The sequence below is a fragment of the Merops nubicus genome, unplaced genomic scaffold, assembly GCF_000691845.1.
Source record: "Merops nubicus isolate BGI_N331 unplaced genomic scaffold, ASM69184v1 scaffold5553, whole genome shotgun sequence".
In the NCBI taxonomy this organism is placed as follows: Eukaryota; Metazoa; Chordata; class Aves; order Coraciiformes; family Meropidae; genus Merops; species Merops nubicus.
The window spans coordinates 26,763-42,941 of record NW_008596794.1 but is presented as its reverse complement, the minus strand read 5'-3'; the positions used below and the strand labels follow the sequence as shown (position 1 = coordinate 42,941).

General features: G+C 46.7%; 1 protein-coding gene across 2 annotated transcripts in view; it reads right to left on the bottom strand.

The window, feature by feature from the left end:
• INSR (insulin receptor) overlaps window positions 1-16,179 on the bottom strand; it is a 45,275-nt gene that overhangs the window by 6,156 nt on the left and 22,940 nt on the right. For both annotated transcript variants that reach the window (XM_008936476.1, XM_008936475.1), the window contains 10 exons: window positions 13,349-13,664; window positions 11,502-11,647; window positions 11,115-11,259; window positions 10,653-10,867; window positions 7,916-8,042; window positions 7,058-7,308; window positions 6,543-6,710; window positions 5,643-5,844; window positions 759-1,030; window positions 428-570 (listed from right to left, as the gene is read on the bottom strand). In XM_008936476.1, the coding sequence (XP_008934724.1) occupies window positions 428-570; window positions 759-1,030; window positions 5,643-5,844; window positions 6,543-6,710; window positions 7,058-7,308; window positions 7,916-8,042; window positions 10,653-10,867; window positions 11,115-11,259; window positions 11,502-11,647; window positions 13,349-13,664 (1,985 nt within the window). The remainder of the gene's footprint in view (window positions 1-427; window positions 571-758; window positions 1,031-5,642; window positions 5,845-6,542; window positions 6,711-7,057; window positions 7,309-7,915; window positions 8,043-10,652; window positions 10,868-11,114; window positions 11,260-11,501; window positions 11,648-13,348; window positions 13,665-16,179) is intronic.

Sequence of the window (16,179 nt, the reverse complement as noted above, 5' to 3'; positions counted from 1 at the left end):
TGGAGTGGCGGCCTACTCGGCACTGCCCCTGAGCGGGGCTGGCAGGAGCTGCTGCCCTCACAGCACTGCCCCCGAGCTGCTCAGCACCACCTCCACTGCTCTAAGCAACTCAAATGTAGATGGATGGGTTCTGCCCTTCTGTGAAATAAAGATCCCCCCCCTAAATCCGTGTGGAAAGTTGGGAAATCAGAGAAGCTTATTTAGCACCCCAGAGGCAGGTTTTTGCTTCTCGATGTCACTCCAGACAGACTCCCAGAGGATACAAATTCACTAGTGAAGTTTTATGTCACATGGGCTGACGCACAAGGAAACCAGACAGGACAGGACATGACATGGATGAGGACCATTAAAGACTAAGCAGTGCTGGGCTCCCAGGCACAGCTACTTCTCCAAACGTGCTGCTCCCAGGACAAGCAGAAGCTCTCACCTCTGTCTCCCCAAGACGTCCATAGTTCACTTCATACAGCACAATAAGACCATTTGGCTCCTTTGGTTCCTGCCACTTCAAATGGACGGTGTTTTTTTCAACGAGTTCATGGGTAACTGGACCAACGATGTCATCAGCCTTAGCTAGAACCAAGCTCATGATTAACACCACTTTTATTTCACGTCTTGGGCAAAACTTCATCCCTCCCCCTTTCCTATCGGGGCATAAAGACAGCCCCAGGATGTGTCTGTGATGGCAGCTGGCTCCCCTAGGAAAAGCAGCACTCTGGGAAGAGCCATCCAGCCAAGGCCAAGCTCAGGGAGGCGTTTACCTTCTGGCATGGTCCTGGCACTGACGTAGGCTGCGACGCTGCAGCGGGACTCCTGCGCGTCGTGGTTACAGGCGTGGAGCTCGATGCGGTACCCGGTGAAGTGCCGCAGCCCCGAGATCACCAACGACTCCTTAGATTTCACTTTTTCAAAAGGTTTCTGCTCCTCTGCGTTCTCAGCTGCTGCTGCAGAGTTGTTTGGGGAGGAGGCGATGGTGGGGATCACCACAGTGGCGTTTGCCACAGAGCCGAGGTCTCTCCGTTTTCTTGAGGGCCTATTAAATAAAACAGGTCACAGTGTTATCTGTTATATTCAGTGGAAACACACTCATCTGAAAACAGAGTTCAAATGGGAGAGCTCAGAGTGGCAAAAACTCAAATTCAAGCCTCCTATTTGCAATGCAAGAAAGAAATTCAGGACTGTTTTGTTCTTTTTTTTAAAACAAGCTATCTGTCTTCCCCTCTGTACTGCACACAGCTTTGTAAAATTACACATCCCTGAGACTCTCTCCCTGCACAACTTCATATAGGGCAGAAAAAAAAATACATATCTCAGTAAATAAACCCAAAGCTAAAGCATTTGTGTGAGAACTGAAGTTTTCTGGGTCCTCTCAGCTAGATACAGCTTCACTAGGTCGCTTCCCGGATGCCTCGTGCAGTGTTGCAATGCTTTGGAGTTCATCTTTGGAGCTTTGAGCAAATGAGGTCACAGCACAGCCCCCAGCTCTGATGACCTTCAATGTGCCACATATTCCAAGTGTCACAAACCTGCAGTTACAAAGGTAAGAGCAGCACCACAGCTTGCTGTGGATGTATTCCTGCCACTCCAAACCCCAAGGGTGAGTCTAGATAGATAATTTTAACCATTTCCTGAGAGACAAAATCTATTATGTCCTTTTCAACAGATGCATTTAGAACTCCCAGGTTCAGATGATGTATCAGTTGTGGAATTCTGTTAACCAAATATTGCCTCTTGAATTATTGCACATCAGTCTGAAAATCAATGGTTTTCAGTTGTAAGAAAAGAACCATCAGTGTGATCCTTTCAGCTGCCCTGTTTGCAAGTGTTACCAACTTTGATGCCAAATTTTGTCAGTAAATAAACAGAATTGATTAAACAAAATTAAGACCTATTAACAGATTTCACTTTTTTGCATTAAAAAAAAAAAAAACAATAAACCAAAACAGAACAAGCACCAAAACAAAACTCCTTGTTCTAACACTTTACATCCCGGCACATGGAAAAATTCCATGTTTCCCATGAGGAATTCCAGGTTGGGAACAAACCAACGTGCTGAATCAGTAACAGTGTTTAGTTACACAAAGGAATTAATGTCATTTGGAAACTGGACCATGTATTTTAAGGGGACGATGATCTTTTTATGTGTGTGCATGTGTGTGCAGCTATTAAAGGGTACAAAGAGTGACCTGAACTGAACCCACACTTGAGGCATCTCCAGTCTCTAAAAATGTAACAAGCTGTTGAAGCAAATCTTTGCTGCTGAACTGAACTTTCCACTGCCACCCTCTGGCAACCAGGCAAATGATTGGCCAAGCACAGCTACGCCAGGGGACTGTGCAGAGCAGCTCTTTGTCTGCAGCCCCCAGCTCCAGTCCCTGGTGCTATTTCTCCTCCAGAGACAAATGCAACCAGCTGGAAAGCAGATTTTAAGGTTTCCTTGAACTAAACATCAGGCTGTAGGCACCAATGGAAGCATATTCATCTGCCTGATGAAAAAATGGGATGCTAAGAGGCAGGTCCAGCAGAGCACATCCTGCTTTTTACTCTTCTCTAATTACTAATTAACCCATTCTGGAGCTGTTGTTATCTCAGCTTGTGCATTGTTCTGAACAGTGTCCCCTAATAATGGGGCAGAGTTCAGAGACCCAGGCCTGGGTTGTGTCACCTCCTTCCTTTGGAAGGATTTTTTATGGTCAACCAGAACCTTGTTTGGACTTAAAACCAAAGCTACACAGCACTGTTTACAAAGTGTGGATTCAGCTGTTCCTCGTGTGTAAGAGAATTTTGTTTTTCACAAGTCAAACAGTAATTTGACCACTGATGCAACACAGAGTAAAATGCAAGAATAACTTCTCCCCCCTCCACTAACAGAAAGTAAGAAAAACTTCTGAAGTTGTAAACCCCAATCTTCCCATATTTATTATCTGGGATTTGCAGCAATTTTCTTGCCATACTCTTTGTACTTTCAAACATCTCACATCTGCCCATAGTTGTTTCTGTGCAACTTCTACTATGGCCATTCAGTAGCTCCAGCAACCTGCCCTGTGAAATACTCAGATTCAGGTTCCTTCTCCTGTCAGAGAGCATCAGTGTGTGTAAGGTTCCCAGAAGGATGGATGTGACAACTCTTCACACACAGCATGGCCTGTGCTGGGGGATTTTAAGAACACCTTAACTAGCTTAAGCCAAGTTTTCCCACACACCTGAAAGCAGCCCAGGAGAGCTGCCCTGGCTCCTCCCTTGTGAACAGCACCTATACATTTGTCTTCACAAATAATTGGACTGACCTGGGAAACTCAGGGAAAAAAAGTCACTTTTAATGAGAAGTGTTTCCCAGAGCTTGTTCCCCCTGCAGCCTAATGACGTTTGTAATGGCAGAAGTGTGTGACAGAGGGGACAGAGAGGAGAGTGAGACTGCAGCTCCTGCAGCAGTGGGGGAGGACACTTCACGTGCCTCTCCATCCTGAATCGCAGCCGTTTAGTTCCCCTCTGCCTCTCAGGACTTTTATGACTTTTGGAATCTCTCCCTGCTTTCCACAGAATCATGGAGAGGTTGAAAGCACCTCTGGAGACTGTCTGATCCATGCCCCAGCTCAAAGCTGAGACAGCCACAGCAGGTTACTCATGCCCATGTCTGGTCAGGTTCTGAGTATCTCCAAGGATGGAGACTCCACAACCTCCCTGGGCAACCTGCTCCCTGTGCAAGCACCCCTTTGCTCCAGTCTGTGCAAAACTCTTTCCAATAGAAAAGCAAATAACACAGGAAAGAAGAAACAAAGCATCAGCTGCTGATGGCCACTTTGTTCAGCTGCAAAGGGAGGCTGCAAAGTATGTGGTGTAAGGACACCCACTAGCTCTGACTTGGAAGGTGGGGCTGGCAAGAAGCATTTAGAAACTTCTGGTTTGTCTTTGCCAGAGCAAATTCACCCATGAGACTTGTTGTAGTATCTCCTGGAGTAGCAAATCAACCAGGTGAAGGAACAGCTTCTGGGAATCCCAGGGGGGTTCTGAGCAAGGCAGGTGAGATCAGACCTGGGCTAAGGCATGAGCATGGCAGAGCCTCACACAGACTGGATCCTGCACAGGGATCAGACAGCAGGGGAGAGGACAGGAGGAGAAAAATGGTATGTGGAAAACAAGGAGACAGGACACTGGGGGAGTAACTTCTTAACTGCTCTGTGTTTTGCACCCCTGCCATCTCATATTCCCTGCTGGCCTCATCGTGAGATTCCTCCCCGTGACTGGCAGGCTTCTATCTCCAGGGAAGTCCACACAGTACCTCAAGAGAGGTCAAGAACCTATCTGGAGCCACATAAAAAGCACCTGAAGTAAAACACACTCCAAGTTTGGTTGCCCAGCTCTAGCCAGGCTGCCCCAGGGCAACAAGCACAGTGTTCACGGGAAAACTAATTCTCATTTATGTTCCAACAGCCTGCAGCCTGTCAGAAAGAGAAGCAGGACACACGTTTTTTTCTTTACTGCTGACTTATAACAGCAATAGGGGCTTGTATTGAAAGGATTAGTTAGCCTAGGGAAGTGGAGATTGCTTCCTTAGCAGGCTGACAAGGTGGCACATCCTGGTGATTGGTTTCTTCCTGAAATACATACCCCAGAAACTGGCCTGAGAAGCATCCTGGGCTGGCTGCACAATAACATTGGGGAAAAAAAAAGAAATCAGATTGTCAGAATTGTCTGCCTGCATCAAGAGGAGCTTGGCTTTTGCACATGGCTTGTGCCTCCTCTGCTTTTGACTACATTGTGTCCTGGTGTCACTGTGCACACTGAGAGTTCTGATCAGCACCAAGAGCAAAGAATCAGCACAAGGAGTGACTCTGCACAAGCTTCCAGGTGACAACTGCAGGCATGGCACCAGGCTCGCAGAGAAGAGACCCCTCTGCTAATGCCCTCAATAATCAAAAACCTTCAGTGCAGTAACTTCTGTCAAGCAGCTGAAAATAAATGTTTATTAGCTAAAAGCAGTAAACAGAGAATGAATTTTGAGCACAAAAAGCAGCAGAGAAGAGTGTAAATGGCTGCAGCCTCTAACCTGACTCCCAGGGCTTCCTCTGTAAGTTGGGTATGAAGTGTGAAGACATTCAACACCACTTAATGTGACCCTGTGTGTGCCATTCAAAACAGGACATTCACCACCCACAGCACTTGCATTCCTCATGGTCCTGGAGGTATTTCCCAGGCTAAGTGCAGGGGAGACCGCAAGCCCCGCGCCGCAGGACGAGGCTGTGGCACCCTCAGCTTCCCTGCTGCTGCCCCTTTCTTCTCAACTGCATGGAAAGCTACACCACAAAATCTGAGGACAGCAAAAAAAATAGCTATTTTTGGCACCATCCAAGTTTAAATGAGCTGCAGGCCTTTAGTTATTTGTGAAGGATTCTCACTTCATTCTCAAGCTGGGGAGAATTCAGAGACAGGAAATAGAAGCTGGATTTTCCAAATCTGTGGGCACATCAGTTGTAGGTGCTCAGCTTTCACCCATCTCCAACACACCTATTCACCTGGACCAGACAGTCACGTGGAAGCCCAGAGAGACTGGCAACACGGCCACATCCAGCCTGGTATTGCTGTTTAATAATCAGTTATATTTCTCTGCCCCTGACCACCTGGGCAACACTGTTTGAGATCTGTACCTGGGGACAAAAACCTCATTGTGAAGGTAGTTCTCAAACGTCTTGCGGAAGGCAGACTCCTCCAGCTCCTTCTGTATCTGAGAGTCTGTTTTGGGACAGGAACAACATTCTCCACTGACTTCCTCATTCTCACTCTGATTATACTTCTGAGGGTCTTCTGATTCAAAAGGAGGAGACCACGTCCTTGAGGGCAGTTTTAATCCTGTGGACAAAACCATTTTAATATCAGTCTTGCTTGATAAAGCAGGTGTTTGATCCTAAAGATCTGAAAACTAGGCTACACACAAGATTCAGAGCACATCTGGCCATCCTGAGCTTTCAGAAAATATCCCCGAGCAGCTTTCCCTCTTTCATGACAGACCTTCCATTCAAAACTCTGCTGTCTTTGAAACAAAGCTCAGATGCTGCTGTAGTCAAGAGTTCTACCCCAGTACATCTCAGATTAGGTAGCACAGGGCAGCAGGTGAGATTTAGAGAGTCCTCAGTGAAACTGTGCTATGAAAAAATTCCAAAACAGGCACAGGATGCCTTCAAAAATTAACTTGGCCGCCGAAATCTTTCCCCTTACTATCTCCATAGCTGTTATTAAACTTATTACTCACTTTAAAAGGAACAAGTGCAGAAGGGAGATCCCCAAAGGAAAAAGTATCTGATTACTTTGCAAAAAAAAAAAAAAAAGGTTTTGGAGAGCTTTCATACATAACTTGGCAATGGTGCCTGATGTCTAATGCAACATCAGAACAGTGGGAGAACACAGCTGCATCTCAGCCTGTTTCTTCAACAACAGACTCAAAACCAGCCAAATGAGGCACTTGGAGCACCTACAGAGTGTGAGAAAAGCCTCCAGACAATTCTGAGAAAGTCTGAGAGAACGGCACAGAGAGAGAACCACACACTCACCTTTCAAGCAGTAATCGAGTTCATACAGCTCACTGTCTTCTGCCTGCTGCTGCCAGAACACCAGGTAGTGCGTGATGTTTCCATTGGGCTCCGAGGGGGGCTTCCACTTCAGGATGATTTGGGATGAAGAGTTGGAGACAGAGATGGGATCCAATGGGACTGACGGGACTGTGTGGGTGGAAGAGAGGCAGAGGTCACTTCCAGCGCTTGGCCAACAAAGGACAAAGGCAGGCAACCTTCCATCTCCATGGACAAACACTGCACCCAGCACACCCCAGCGTGCTCACCAGCTCTCACACGTGGCTCTTGTGAGAGAAGTGCACGTTGGCACCATCTGCCCAGGCAGGCAATCACACCCCCTCCCACGAGGTCAGGGAAACCTTCCCACCACAGCAGAGCCACAGTGGCGGTAGAAAGTCTCGTGGCTATGGGACTCTCACAACTACCAGGCAGATTACTCAGGTCTGCTTTTCTCTTTTTCACCTGCAGGACAACGTTCATTTCGTGGCACTGACCCGTGGCACTGGTCTGCACGTAGATGATCTCGCTCTTGGCGCCGTACGTCCTGCGCTCGTCGGAGAAGGTGACCAGGGTCTTCACAAACACGGCGTACTGCGTCCAGGGCTTCAGGCCCCTCAGGAGCCAGCCTGGCTGGGCCTGGGCCTTGGGCTCATTTGACCGTGGGGGTGGGTCAACATCCACAACTGTCCAGCTGTTTGACCCACAAGCATCCTGGCCATCAAACTCCGTCACGTTTTGGTAGGGACTTTAGAAAACAAGAAGAGAAGGCACGAATTAACAGAAGCTTAATTTAAGCTTTTATAAACATTTCTAAAGACATAATTGAAAGTTTTAATCCTTTACCCTTTGGAGAAAGTACAACCATCTCATGGTATGTATTCTGAAAGCAAAGTATAGGGAGCTCTGCAACCCAGTCTCCAGCACCACCCGTCAGGGACTGTTCCACAAATGATCCCAACTACTAATCCCAGACAAATTATTTTCAGCTTTTTGAAAACCAACTTGGTAATTCTGATTGCAAAAGAACGTCTCCCACCTCAAATGGAATGAAAACCTCAACATCTCATGGAGATAATGGGGAGATGATAAACACCATGATCAGAGTATGTCTAGAATAGTTGGAACAACTCATGTCTGATTGCTCTTCAATGAGGAATTCTGACTGTACACAACGCAGCCAGTCAGGGATCTTAATGAACACTTATCTAAGTGTAACATGGGAAACTTAAGTGTTGGAGCCAGACAATCACAGAGACTAAACAGCAGATTTAATATCCACTCTTCAATGCCAGCTGCCACTTGTGGAAGCCCAGCATGGCTCCTATTCTGTAAGCCAAGAGCAGATCACTTACGCCTCCTTGTAGAAGAGCATGAAGCCCAGGAGGTCGCGGAAGTCGGGCGGCCAGTAGGGCTCCCACTTCAACAGGATCTTGTCATGAGAAGTTCGAATGGAAGAAAATTTCAGCAATTCATTTTCACCTGAAACAAAAGAGAAGCCACAATAATTTTACTAATGCTTAAAGATACAGGTTTACTAGTTTTCATTATTTTAGAAGTTTATTTTCTCCATAGTTCAATATGGGAACGCCGGCACTGAGAAGAGCTGTTTGTTAAAACCTTTTCTTACTCTGATGCTGGTCCTGCCTTAAGGCAGAGGGTGGAATAGATGCCTCCCAATGTTCCTTCCAGCTTAAATTTTTCTCTGATTTTATGAAAATGACACTGTAAAAGAGCTGAACTAAATTCTATTAAGTGGGAAATATAAAGCCAAAGTATTTTAAAATTGACGACGTTCTACAGAGCTGAACCCAGCAACAGGGTTTGCACAGGAGGCAGAGGCTACGAAAATAGAGGGTGTGAATCCCCAGCCTTGCCCGGGAGTACCACGGTCCCTTTGTGAACAGGAGGGAAGGACAACAAACAGTTGCAGGAGGGTGGAGTTTGGAGGCTCACGGGACACGTTCTGATATTGTATGTCCAAGCAGCCTGAGAAGGACAAACGGTGTAGCTCTGATTGGATTTGCTACTGCTGCAGTAGCTGCATGAGGGAGGAAGAACATTCATTTCACTGGCACCACATCCAGAACAAACAAGTTTGGTTTTTTTTTTCCCCCCTTTTCTGTTTTTTTTTTGGTAAACAGGATGCTGCCAACGTGAAAACTAGACTTGAAATGTAAAAACAAGCAAAAGGCCAAACACGCTGGCAACCTGTGGTTTGAGGTGGGGGGTGGCACAGAGAACAGCTCAGCAGAGCAGAGTTAAAGCTGGCAAAGAGAAATGCAACTGTCTCCTGCAGCTGCCCTTAAACAAAACAACCACCCAGCCCAGGAGCTGCACACAGCCAGGTGACAGAGCTGGGTCTGAACCCCAAACCCAGGCTCACCCCCAAACGTGGGGAGAGTGTGTTAGTGTCTGATGGGAGGAGATGATCTTTACAGGCAGCTAAATCCTTGTAGCTCCCTCACTCTGCCCAGGCTGGAGCTGTGATGTCCCAGAGGGTTCAGCTCTAGGTGGGTTTTTTCAGTGGTACTGCCAGTTTTTATAGGCAGTTATTACATTCCCCTCTGCCCACCGTGCTGGCACGGCTGCGTGTGCTGGTACATGGCCAACCAGATCAGGGAGTTGATCCAGCTGAAAGATCTTCACTTTTTAAGTCTGTTCTCAAATAGCTACATCAGCATGAAAAGGCAGAATTGGGGAAGGGGTTTTTTAAGCAGTGGTGTCACTGACTGCAGAGAAAGACTGCAGCCACAAGATGATCTAAGCTGCAGCACAAGCTGTGAGAAGAGCAAGGAACCTAAAGTCAAGAGACTGAAATCATAGTTGAATTAACACTGGGGGTTTTGGTGGCAATACCAGCTTAAGGGTCTAATCACAGAATTGTTTTGGTTGGAAGAGACCTTTAAGATCATGGAGTCCAATCATTAATCCAGCACTGGCAGGTCAACACTAACCCATGTCCCTCAGCAGCACATCTCCATGGCTTGGAAACCCCTCCAGGGGTGGGGACTCCACCACTGCCCTGGGCAGCCTGGCACAGCCCTGGACAACCCTCAAGGGGAAGAAATTGTTCTTCATGTTCAGTCTAAACCTCCCCTGGCACAACCAGAAGCTGTTTCCTCTTGTCCTATTGCTTGCTAATGTGTCAGCCTGTCCACGCTCCTGTTCCTGTGTGCACATAAAACTGTGGGGCTAGACAATAAATCAGAGCAGAGAGAGGACACAAGTCAAGAACAAAGCAGAAACGACATTTTGCCATTTTTTAGCCCATACTACCTCAACAGTCTGGTTCTCCACGTGGCCCTGTAAGAGTTTTACTGGCACAAAGAGAGAAAAAGGCTTGTGTGTGGCAGAGAATGGAACAAACAGCAGGGTTGGGGGTTCCCAAGGGGTGCCCTCATGGCAGTGCTGCTGCCAAAATGTCTGCAAAACCACATCTTTGGGAGTACAACTGTAGCTGAGTGTAAAGCACCACTGTGTGTTTGCTCCTCAGCCACGTGGACACAGGGATCGTCCTGTCGCTGTTCCTGAAGAAAGCTGTTAGCTTAAAAACCTCTGCAAAGCCCAACAAAAATTGCAAAAATTGTTGGAAAAATGTCTCTGTTGCCATAGCAATTCCCTCACAAGGCTCCAGAGATAGGTGGAAATGCTGTTTCCCAGCCATGTTCACTCTGTGTGCACACTGTTGCCTCCTGACATGGGCAAAGGAGATTACGACTGTTAATCCGAGTCCCAGCGGGGACCGAGGTTATGTTGTGCTAAACTGTTTTCAATAAGACACAACAATACACTCAGCCTGAAAAACTCACAGCTGAGCACACAGAGAACAAACTTCTGCCGACCAAAGTTGGCAAGGTGGCTCCTGGGCAGGTGGAGAACCCAGAAGTGTTTTTACTCATGGCACCTCGACAGCGTCGCCGCAGCGCACGGGCGAGTGGCAAGTCACATGCCTGGTGTGTTACCAAAAGGACAAGGACAGTCCCTGGAGGAACCTCATGGGCCACGCTGAGAAAAGTAAGAGTATGAGGTTAGCAAGGCAGAGGGCAAGGAAAATGATGCAAATCTTGCTGCATTCTGAGACTTTCTTACATGAGGCTTGGTCGCCGTTCGTCTTCAGGGCTATGTCATTCCTCTCCTGGCGCCCCTTAGTCCCAGAGATCTCCTCCATCTTGTGGATTTCTGACAAACACAGTTTGGGGTTATAATGAAAGAAGAGTTTGCCTCGTGCAATAGTGAGGTTGTGTTTACTCCAGTCCCAGAGCTGGCGAAGATTCTGGTTGTCCAAGGCATAAAATGAATAATTCCTGAAAGCAGAGAATGAAAATGTGCATTGGGGGGTGGAATCTATTGAAAACTCTTTTTTCTCATACACTCATCCAGACACCAAAGAAAAATTGATGGAAACTATCTTCCCTGGTAGGCCACAAGCCATGGGCAGAGGGACATTTAAAAATAACTTTGGGATTGTTTACCAATACCAATCACCCTGATAACGCTGGCACTCCTTACACTTCAAAGCATTAAAATAAAATACCTTTTCAAAGAACTCACCCTGCCTCTAGAGTTTCTCCTCTAATCAGGTGGAGTTTACGAAAAAAAGAGAGAGACACCAAGGCATAAGACCGGCGAATTTTCAGGTAACCTGAGATTTCTTCTATCAAGCCAAGATTTGCTTCTAGCTCAGCTGCTATGTTATCTATGGAGAGGAAAACACTGGGTTTAGTTTTCTCATATCACAGAGAGAAACACTGATACCAGAGCCCAGAACAACTTTACATCAATTCATGAGACCTTACCAAAAGCAGCCAGCAAAAAGCCCAAATGACCATCACAGGAGCCTTTGCTTTGTGGTTCTTTCTCTGACTCGCTCAGGGCTGGTGTCACGTTCACTGATCTGACACCCAGTGCTCCCTACCCCCTTCCTCCCCCAGAACTTACTTCCTCCACGGATGTTTATCACCAAGCTCCCATTAACAACTGTGCAGCCACGGAGCTCCTGTGCCGACGTCACGGAGTCGATGGTCTTCTCCTTCCCATAGTCACAGACCTTGGGGCAGGGCCCTGCACAGGGGGTGCAGTGCAAGCTAAAAAATGAGAGAGTCCACAAGGCAGATGTGAGACTTTTGCAGAATGGCACCTGGGCTGGCCCCACAAATTCTCACATTAACAACTGTGCAGCCACGGAGCTCCTGTGCCGACGTCACGGAGTCGATGGTCTTCTCCTTCCCATAGTCACAGACCTTGGGGCAGGGCCCTGCACAGGGGGTGCAGTGCAAGCTGAAAAACGAGAGTCCACAAGGAAGGTGTGAGACTTTTGTAGAATGGCACCTGGGACAGCCCCAGAAATTCTCAAAACCAGGGTAATCCATTCAGAGCAATGGCATCCTGACAATATCCCATAGGATTCACCTGCAGTGCACAGCACTCGGCTCTAGGGACTCCAAAGAACTGCTGGTCACTCTAAATTGCCACTGTGAACACTAATTGCTTTGTCTCTGTGTAACAGAAACCAGAATGAAGCGATTTTGACTGTTCTGAAGAGTCCATCCCATGATGCTGCTCAGTGCTATAAATACCAGGGGTTCAAGATCAAGAAACCCAGGCCCAGTCTCCAACCCAAGATCGTTAACCAAACATGTAATTGATGAGCAGAAAGCTCATCTGGGAGTCCTCTGATTAAGGACTGTGCATGAAGTTCCTTTAAAAAAAGGCAAGCGAGCATGTGCTTTGTGCTCTGGGGAAATACTTCTTAAACAGGAGCAGGGCAATTGCTTGCCCTGGTCATCACACCACAAGAATGTGTTCCCAACTGGTTCAGAGAAAGAAAGGCTCTAGGAAAAGGATGGAGCAGTGTTGCAAGGACCTCCAGAGAGCAGGCTGGAATAAGCACAGGAGAGAGGTGATGGCTGCTGTTACCCAAGCAGTGGATCTGCTTTGGGGGCTCCTAGTTCATTCTTTTCAAAAGCAAAACAGGAAATAGAATAAAAAGTCCCGTCAGAGTAAATTCCCTGAAATTATTATGGCAGGAGCAAATACATGTGAACACAAAGCTAAAAACATTCATAGGAAATCTGACTCATGAAAATATATAATGTTATTGTGGGAAAACCAACAAAGTTTTCAGTGATAAACAGCTCAGCAACAAATTATTTAATTCCTTTGTTGAAAAACCCTGGGAATAGACAGAATGGTTGTTCCCTGCTTTGACTCCTGCTATACTTGTTTGTTACACTGTCCATTTATGTCTGGCACAGCTTGAACCTGCTCAATAAAATTACATGGACGAGGGACAGATATTCTGAGAATGATCCACTCAAAATACACCGTGCTCTTTTCATTAGACACGACTTCTCCCTGTTCTGTTTGAGAGCACGGTCCTCTAGCCAGGTCTGCTCTGGAGGGGATGGGAAGCAGGGCTACTAAAGCCTCTCCACTGCCCATCTCCCTTGTCCCACTTGATGACAGAAGGATCCTTCCACTTGAGGATGCTCCTCGTCCTCACTCTCAATCTCCCTGCCCCACTTTTTCCAAACTTGTGAGGACATGAGGGAAGCCAAGGGAAGGATGAACCACTGGCACACGACAGGCAGACAGGTCTGCTTTTAACAGCTTGAATTAGCAAGGTATTAGTTTGCAAATCATATTAAAGTAAACCAGGTAATTGTCACAGACACTCCAACACCAGAAACTTTTCTTGGTCTTGACACAGAACACAAGCCCTGTGTCCCAGGGAGAGGAGAGCACAGCCAGGAACCACGCCGTGCCTCTCGTGCGCTCGTACTCACTTGCTGGAATTCATGATGTACCCTGACGGGCACTCGTGGACACACTCGTTGTTGTGGATGACGTGACACCCCGACTCCCTGGCGTTTCTGCACTTGTTGTGCAGCTCCTGGCAGAAGCTGAAGGTGACACAACGCCACCCCTCGAAGCGGTAGTAGCCTGGGGGACAGGTCTCCACACACGTCCCCTCCAGGTAGAAGTTGCGGCAGGCCACGCACTTCTCGGCGTTGTTGGGCTCCGTGCAGTCCCCCAGGCACTCGCTGTGGCAGCACTGACCATCAGAGGTGCACCCCTGGGACTTGCAGGCAGGTGGACAAACTGTGAAGAGAACAGATCAAAGGCAACTGAGGATCACAGGGAAAGCTGCTGATGAAAACCTGGAAAGGCTGAGGAGCAACCACGCCTCGTCCTGCGTGGCTCAGCACCCTTCTTCTCAAAGAGGCATCCACGAAGTGCAGACATCTGCCTCAGCCCCACTTCTCAGTGTAACTTGCAAGTTTTAATAACATTTTTGAAGAGTGTTATCATCCACCCTCCCAATTCAATAGTGTTCATCTTCAAAAAGAGAACACTGAGTTTTCCTCTTCTCTCAGTCCACTACTATAAGGCTCCCAGGAGAACTTTGGTGACTCCATTATTTCTGAAGCCCAGAAGTGATGAGAACTCAACAGTGAGAGCTTCCCAGCCTGGAATAGCCAGTTTCAGCCAGAAGATTCTAGTTTTTTAGTTTAAAACAACTAACTTTCCCACAGTAGTGCTGCAAATAATACATCTCCAACAACAGTTTTACATAACCCATCATCAGGATTTGCTTCCTATCCACCTGTCAACCTGTCACTGGTTTCCCTGGAGGAAGCCCTAGCACCCAACACCAGCTCTTCAGTGACTTTCCCAGCAAGTCCCAAAAAAAGGGCATCCACAAGTGTTACTGCTTGAGGTCTTCATGGTTTACTTCTTATTTCCTCATTACTTAGTGCCTCACAATACTTTTAACGAGTGGTTTGGGCTTTGAAATAGAAACCAGGCAGCAGCACAGCTCAGAGCAAACACCACGACTAACACTGGGCATGGAGCTGGAGGGGAGGCTGAGCAAGCCCAGAGCAGCTCTGAGGGGCAGTCCTGCCCCTCTGCCTTCAAGCTCAGCCTTAATGGTTCAAATGAAGCCAATCCAGTTAAATCCAACTGCTTAATCCAGGACACGCCACAAAACTTAAGAAAACTTAAGAAAATTATACCAGAAAAGGTATAATAGAGCTGAAATCACCATGACAAGAGCAAGCACCAAAGCCAAGTATAGCTTTGATACAGAGGAATAAACAGCAAGAGGAGGAATTTTAAATGAGGGATGGAGAACATGGGCCTGGATTTACCTGGGGAAGTCCCAGACAGGGGCTAAAATGTTATTTTTAATTTCTGGGTAATGTGCATGAGCAGAGCAAGTGTGGAACATGTTGTAGCTTTATTCAGCTAAAGGAGCAGCACGTCAGCATGCTACTGCTGGTCTGGTGATCAAATCCCCAGCCGTGGTCAGGCAGACAATCCCCTTCTGCTGTGCTCTGCCCCATGTTAAAGGATTGCAGAATTAAGTGCATTAAAGTGGTTAATGCCATTCTTGGAATAAGCAGCAGTAGCTGCAGTAGATGGGATAGTGAAGATGAGCAACCTCGGGTTTGTTCAGCCTGATAAATCCTTTGGAGAGATATGAAATGGATAAGGTTGAGATTCTATCACAAGGCAAATTTAATCTCAAATATCTTCCTGCCTTACATGCAGGTATTTTCTCAGTGCATCCTTCAAGACTGAAAAACTAACAAGACACACAGGAGTGTATTTCAGATTAAGTTTCTTTTATCTGACCACCTTTTTGCCCTTTTCTGGCAATAGATTTTGTGAACCTGTCACAAATAGCAACTGATCGAAAGGCAACAGCCAAACAGAAGCAACTTGCAGATGACACCTTGTGTTAGACTAGATATAAAATGAGAAGCTTGTGCTAAAAGCAGAGCTCTGTGTTCTTCACCAGGCCACAGATGGAGCACAGTCTAGCACCAGATGTCACGGCTGTGGTTTATTAGAAATATCAGGAACGGAAAAACACAAGACAGAAAATTCCAGAATTTAGTCCAAAACACTATCAAACTTCCCAGTTCCAGTCTAAATTATCAAGGTTTATGGAGGGGGAAAAAGTTCAAAGGACAACATTTGTTTCTGGAGGAGTCAGTGGAGCAGACAGGTGCTCTGGAAAAGCTGCCCCCATGGAAAACACCCAGTGGCACATGGCACTTCTTGAACATTTTGCCACACAGTTGTGGTTTGGTTTTCTTTTTTTTTTTTATATTTGTTATGGAAACTAATCTTCAAAGTCCTGGGCTTATTTACACATTTTGAACTCAGCTGCAAATATTCACAGGGCAGAAACTGTTTAAATTCTCAACTCTAAAGGTTTTTAGAAGATACAATTAAACTATTTTTAAACTGTTCTTAACGTTTCTCTTTTTCCTGTTCTACCAGCTTTTGATGTCTCAGAGACAGCTTGAAGAAAGCGAAGCAGCCAAGGCAACAGCTTTTTTGGCTTTAAGCACTCAAGATCAGCAATTGCCAGTCCCTATTTTGTGCAAATCCTCATTAGAGAAGATCCTGGATAGATGCTGTGCTGCCATGATCAAAGCAGAAATGCTGAAAAGCACCTGAAAGTCACACAGAGATCTCTCCAGTGTTTCTTCACCAGCACTCCTTACAGCTATTCCCCAGCAGCCAGGTGATGTTGACTCTGGATGGGTTAGATGGGTTTTTTTTGGATTTTTTTTTGCTGCCACATCACGCTGTCGCTGCA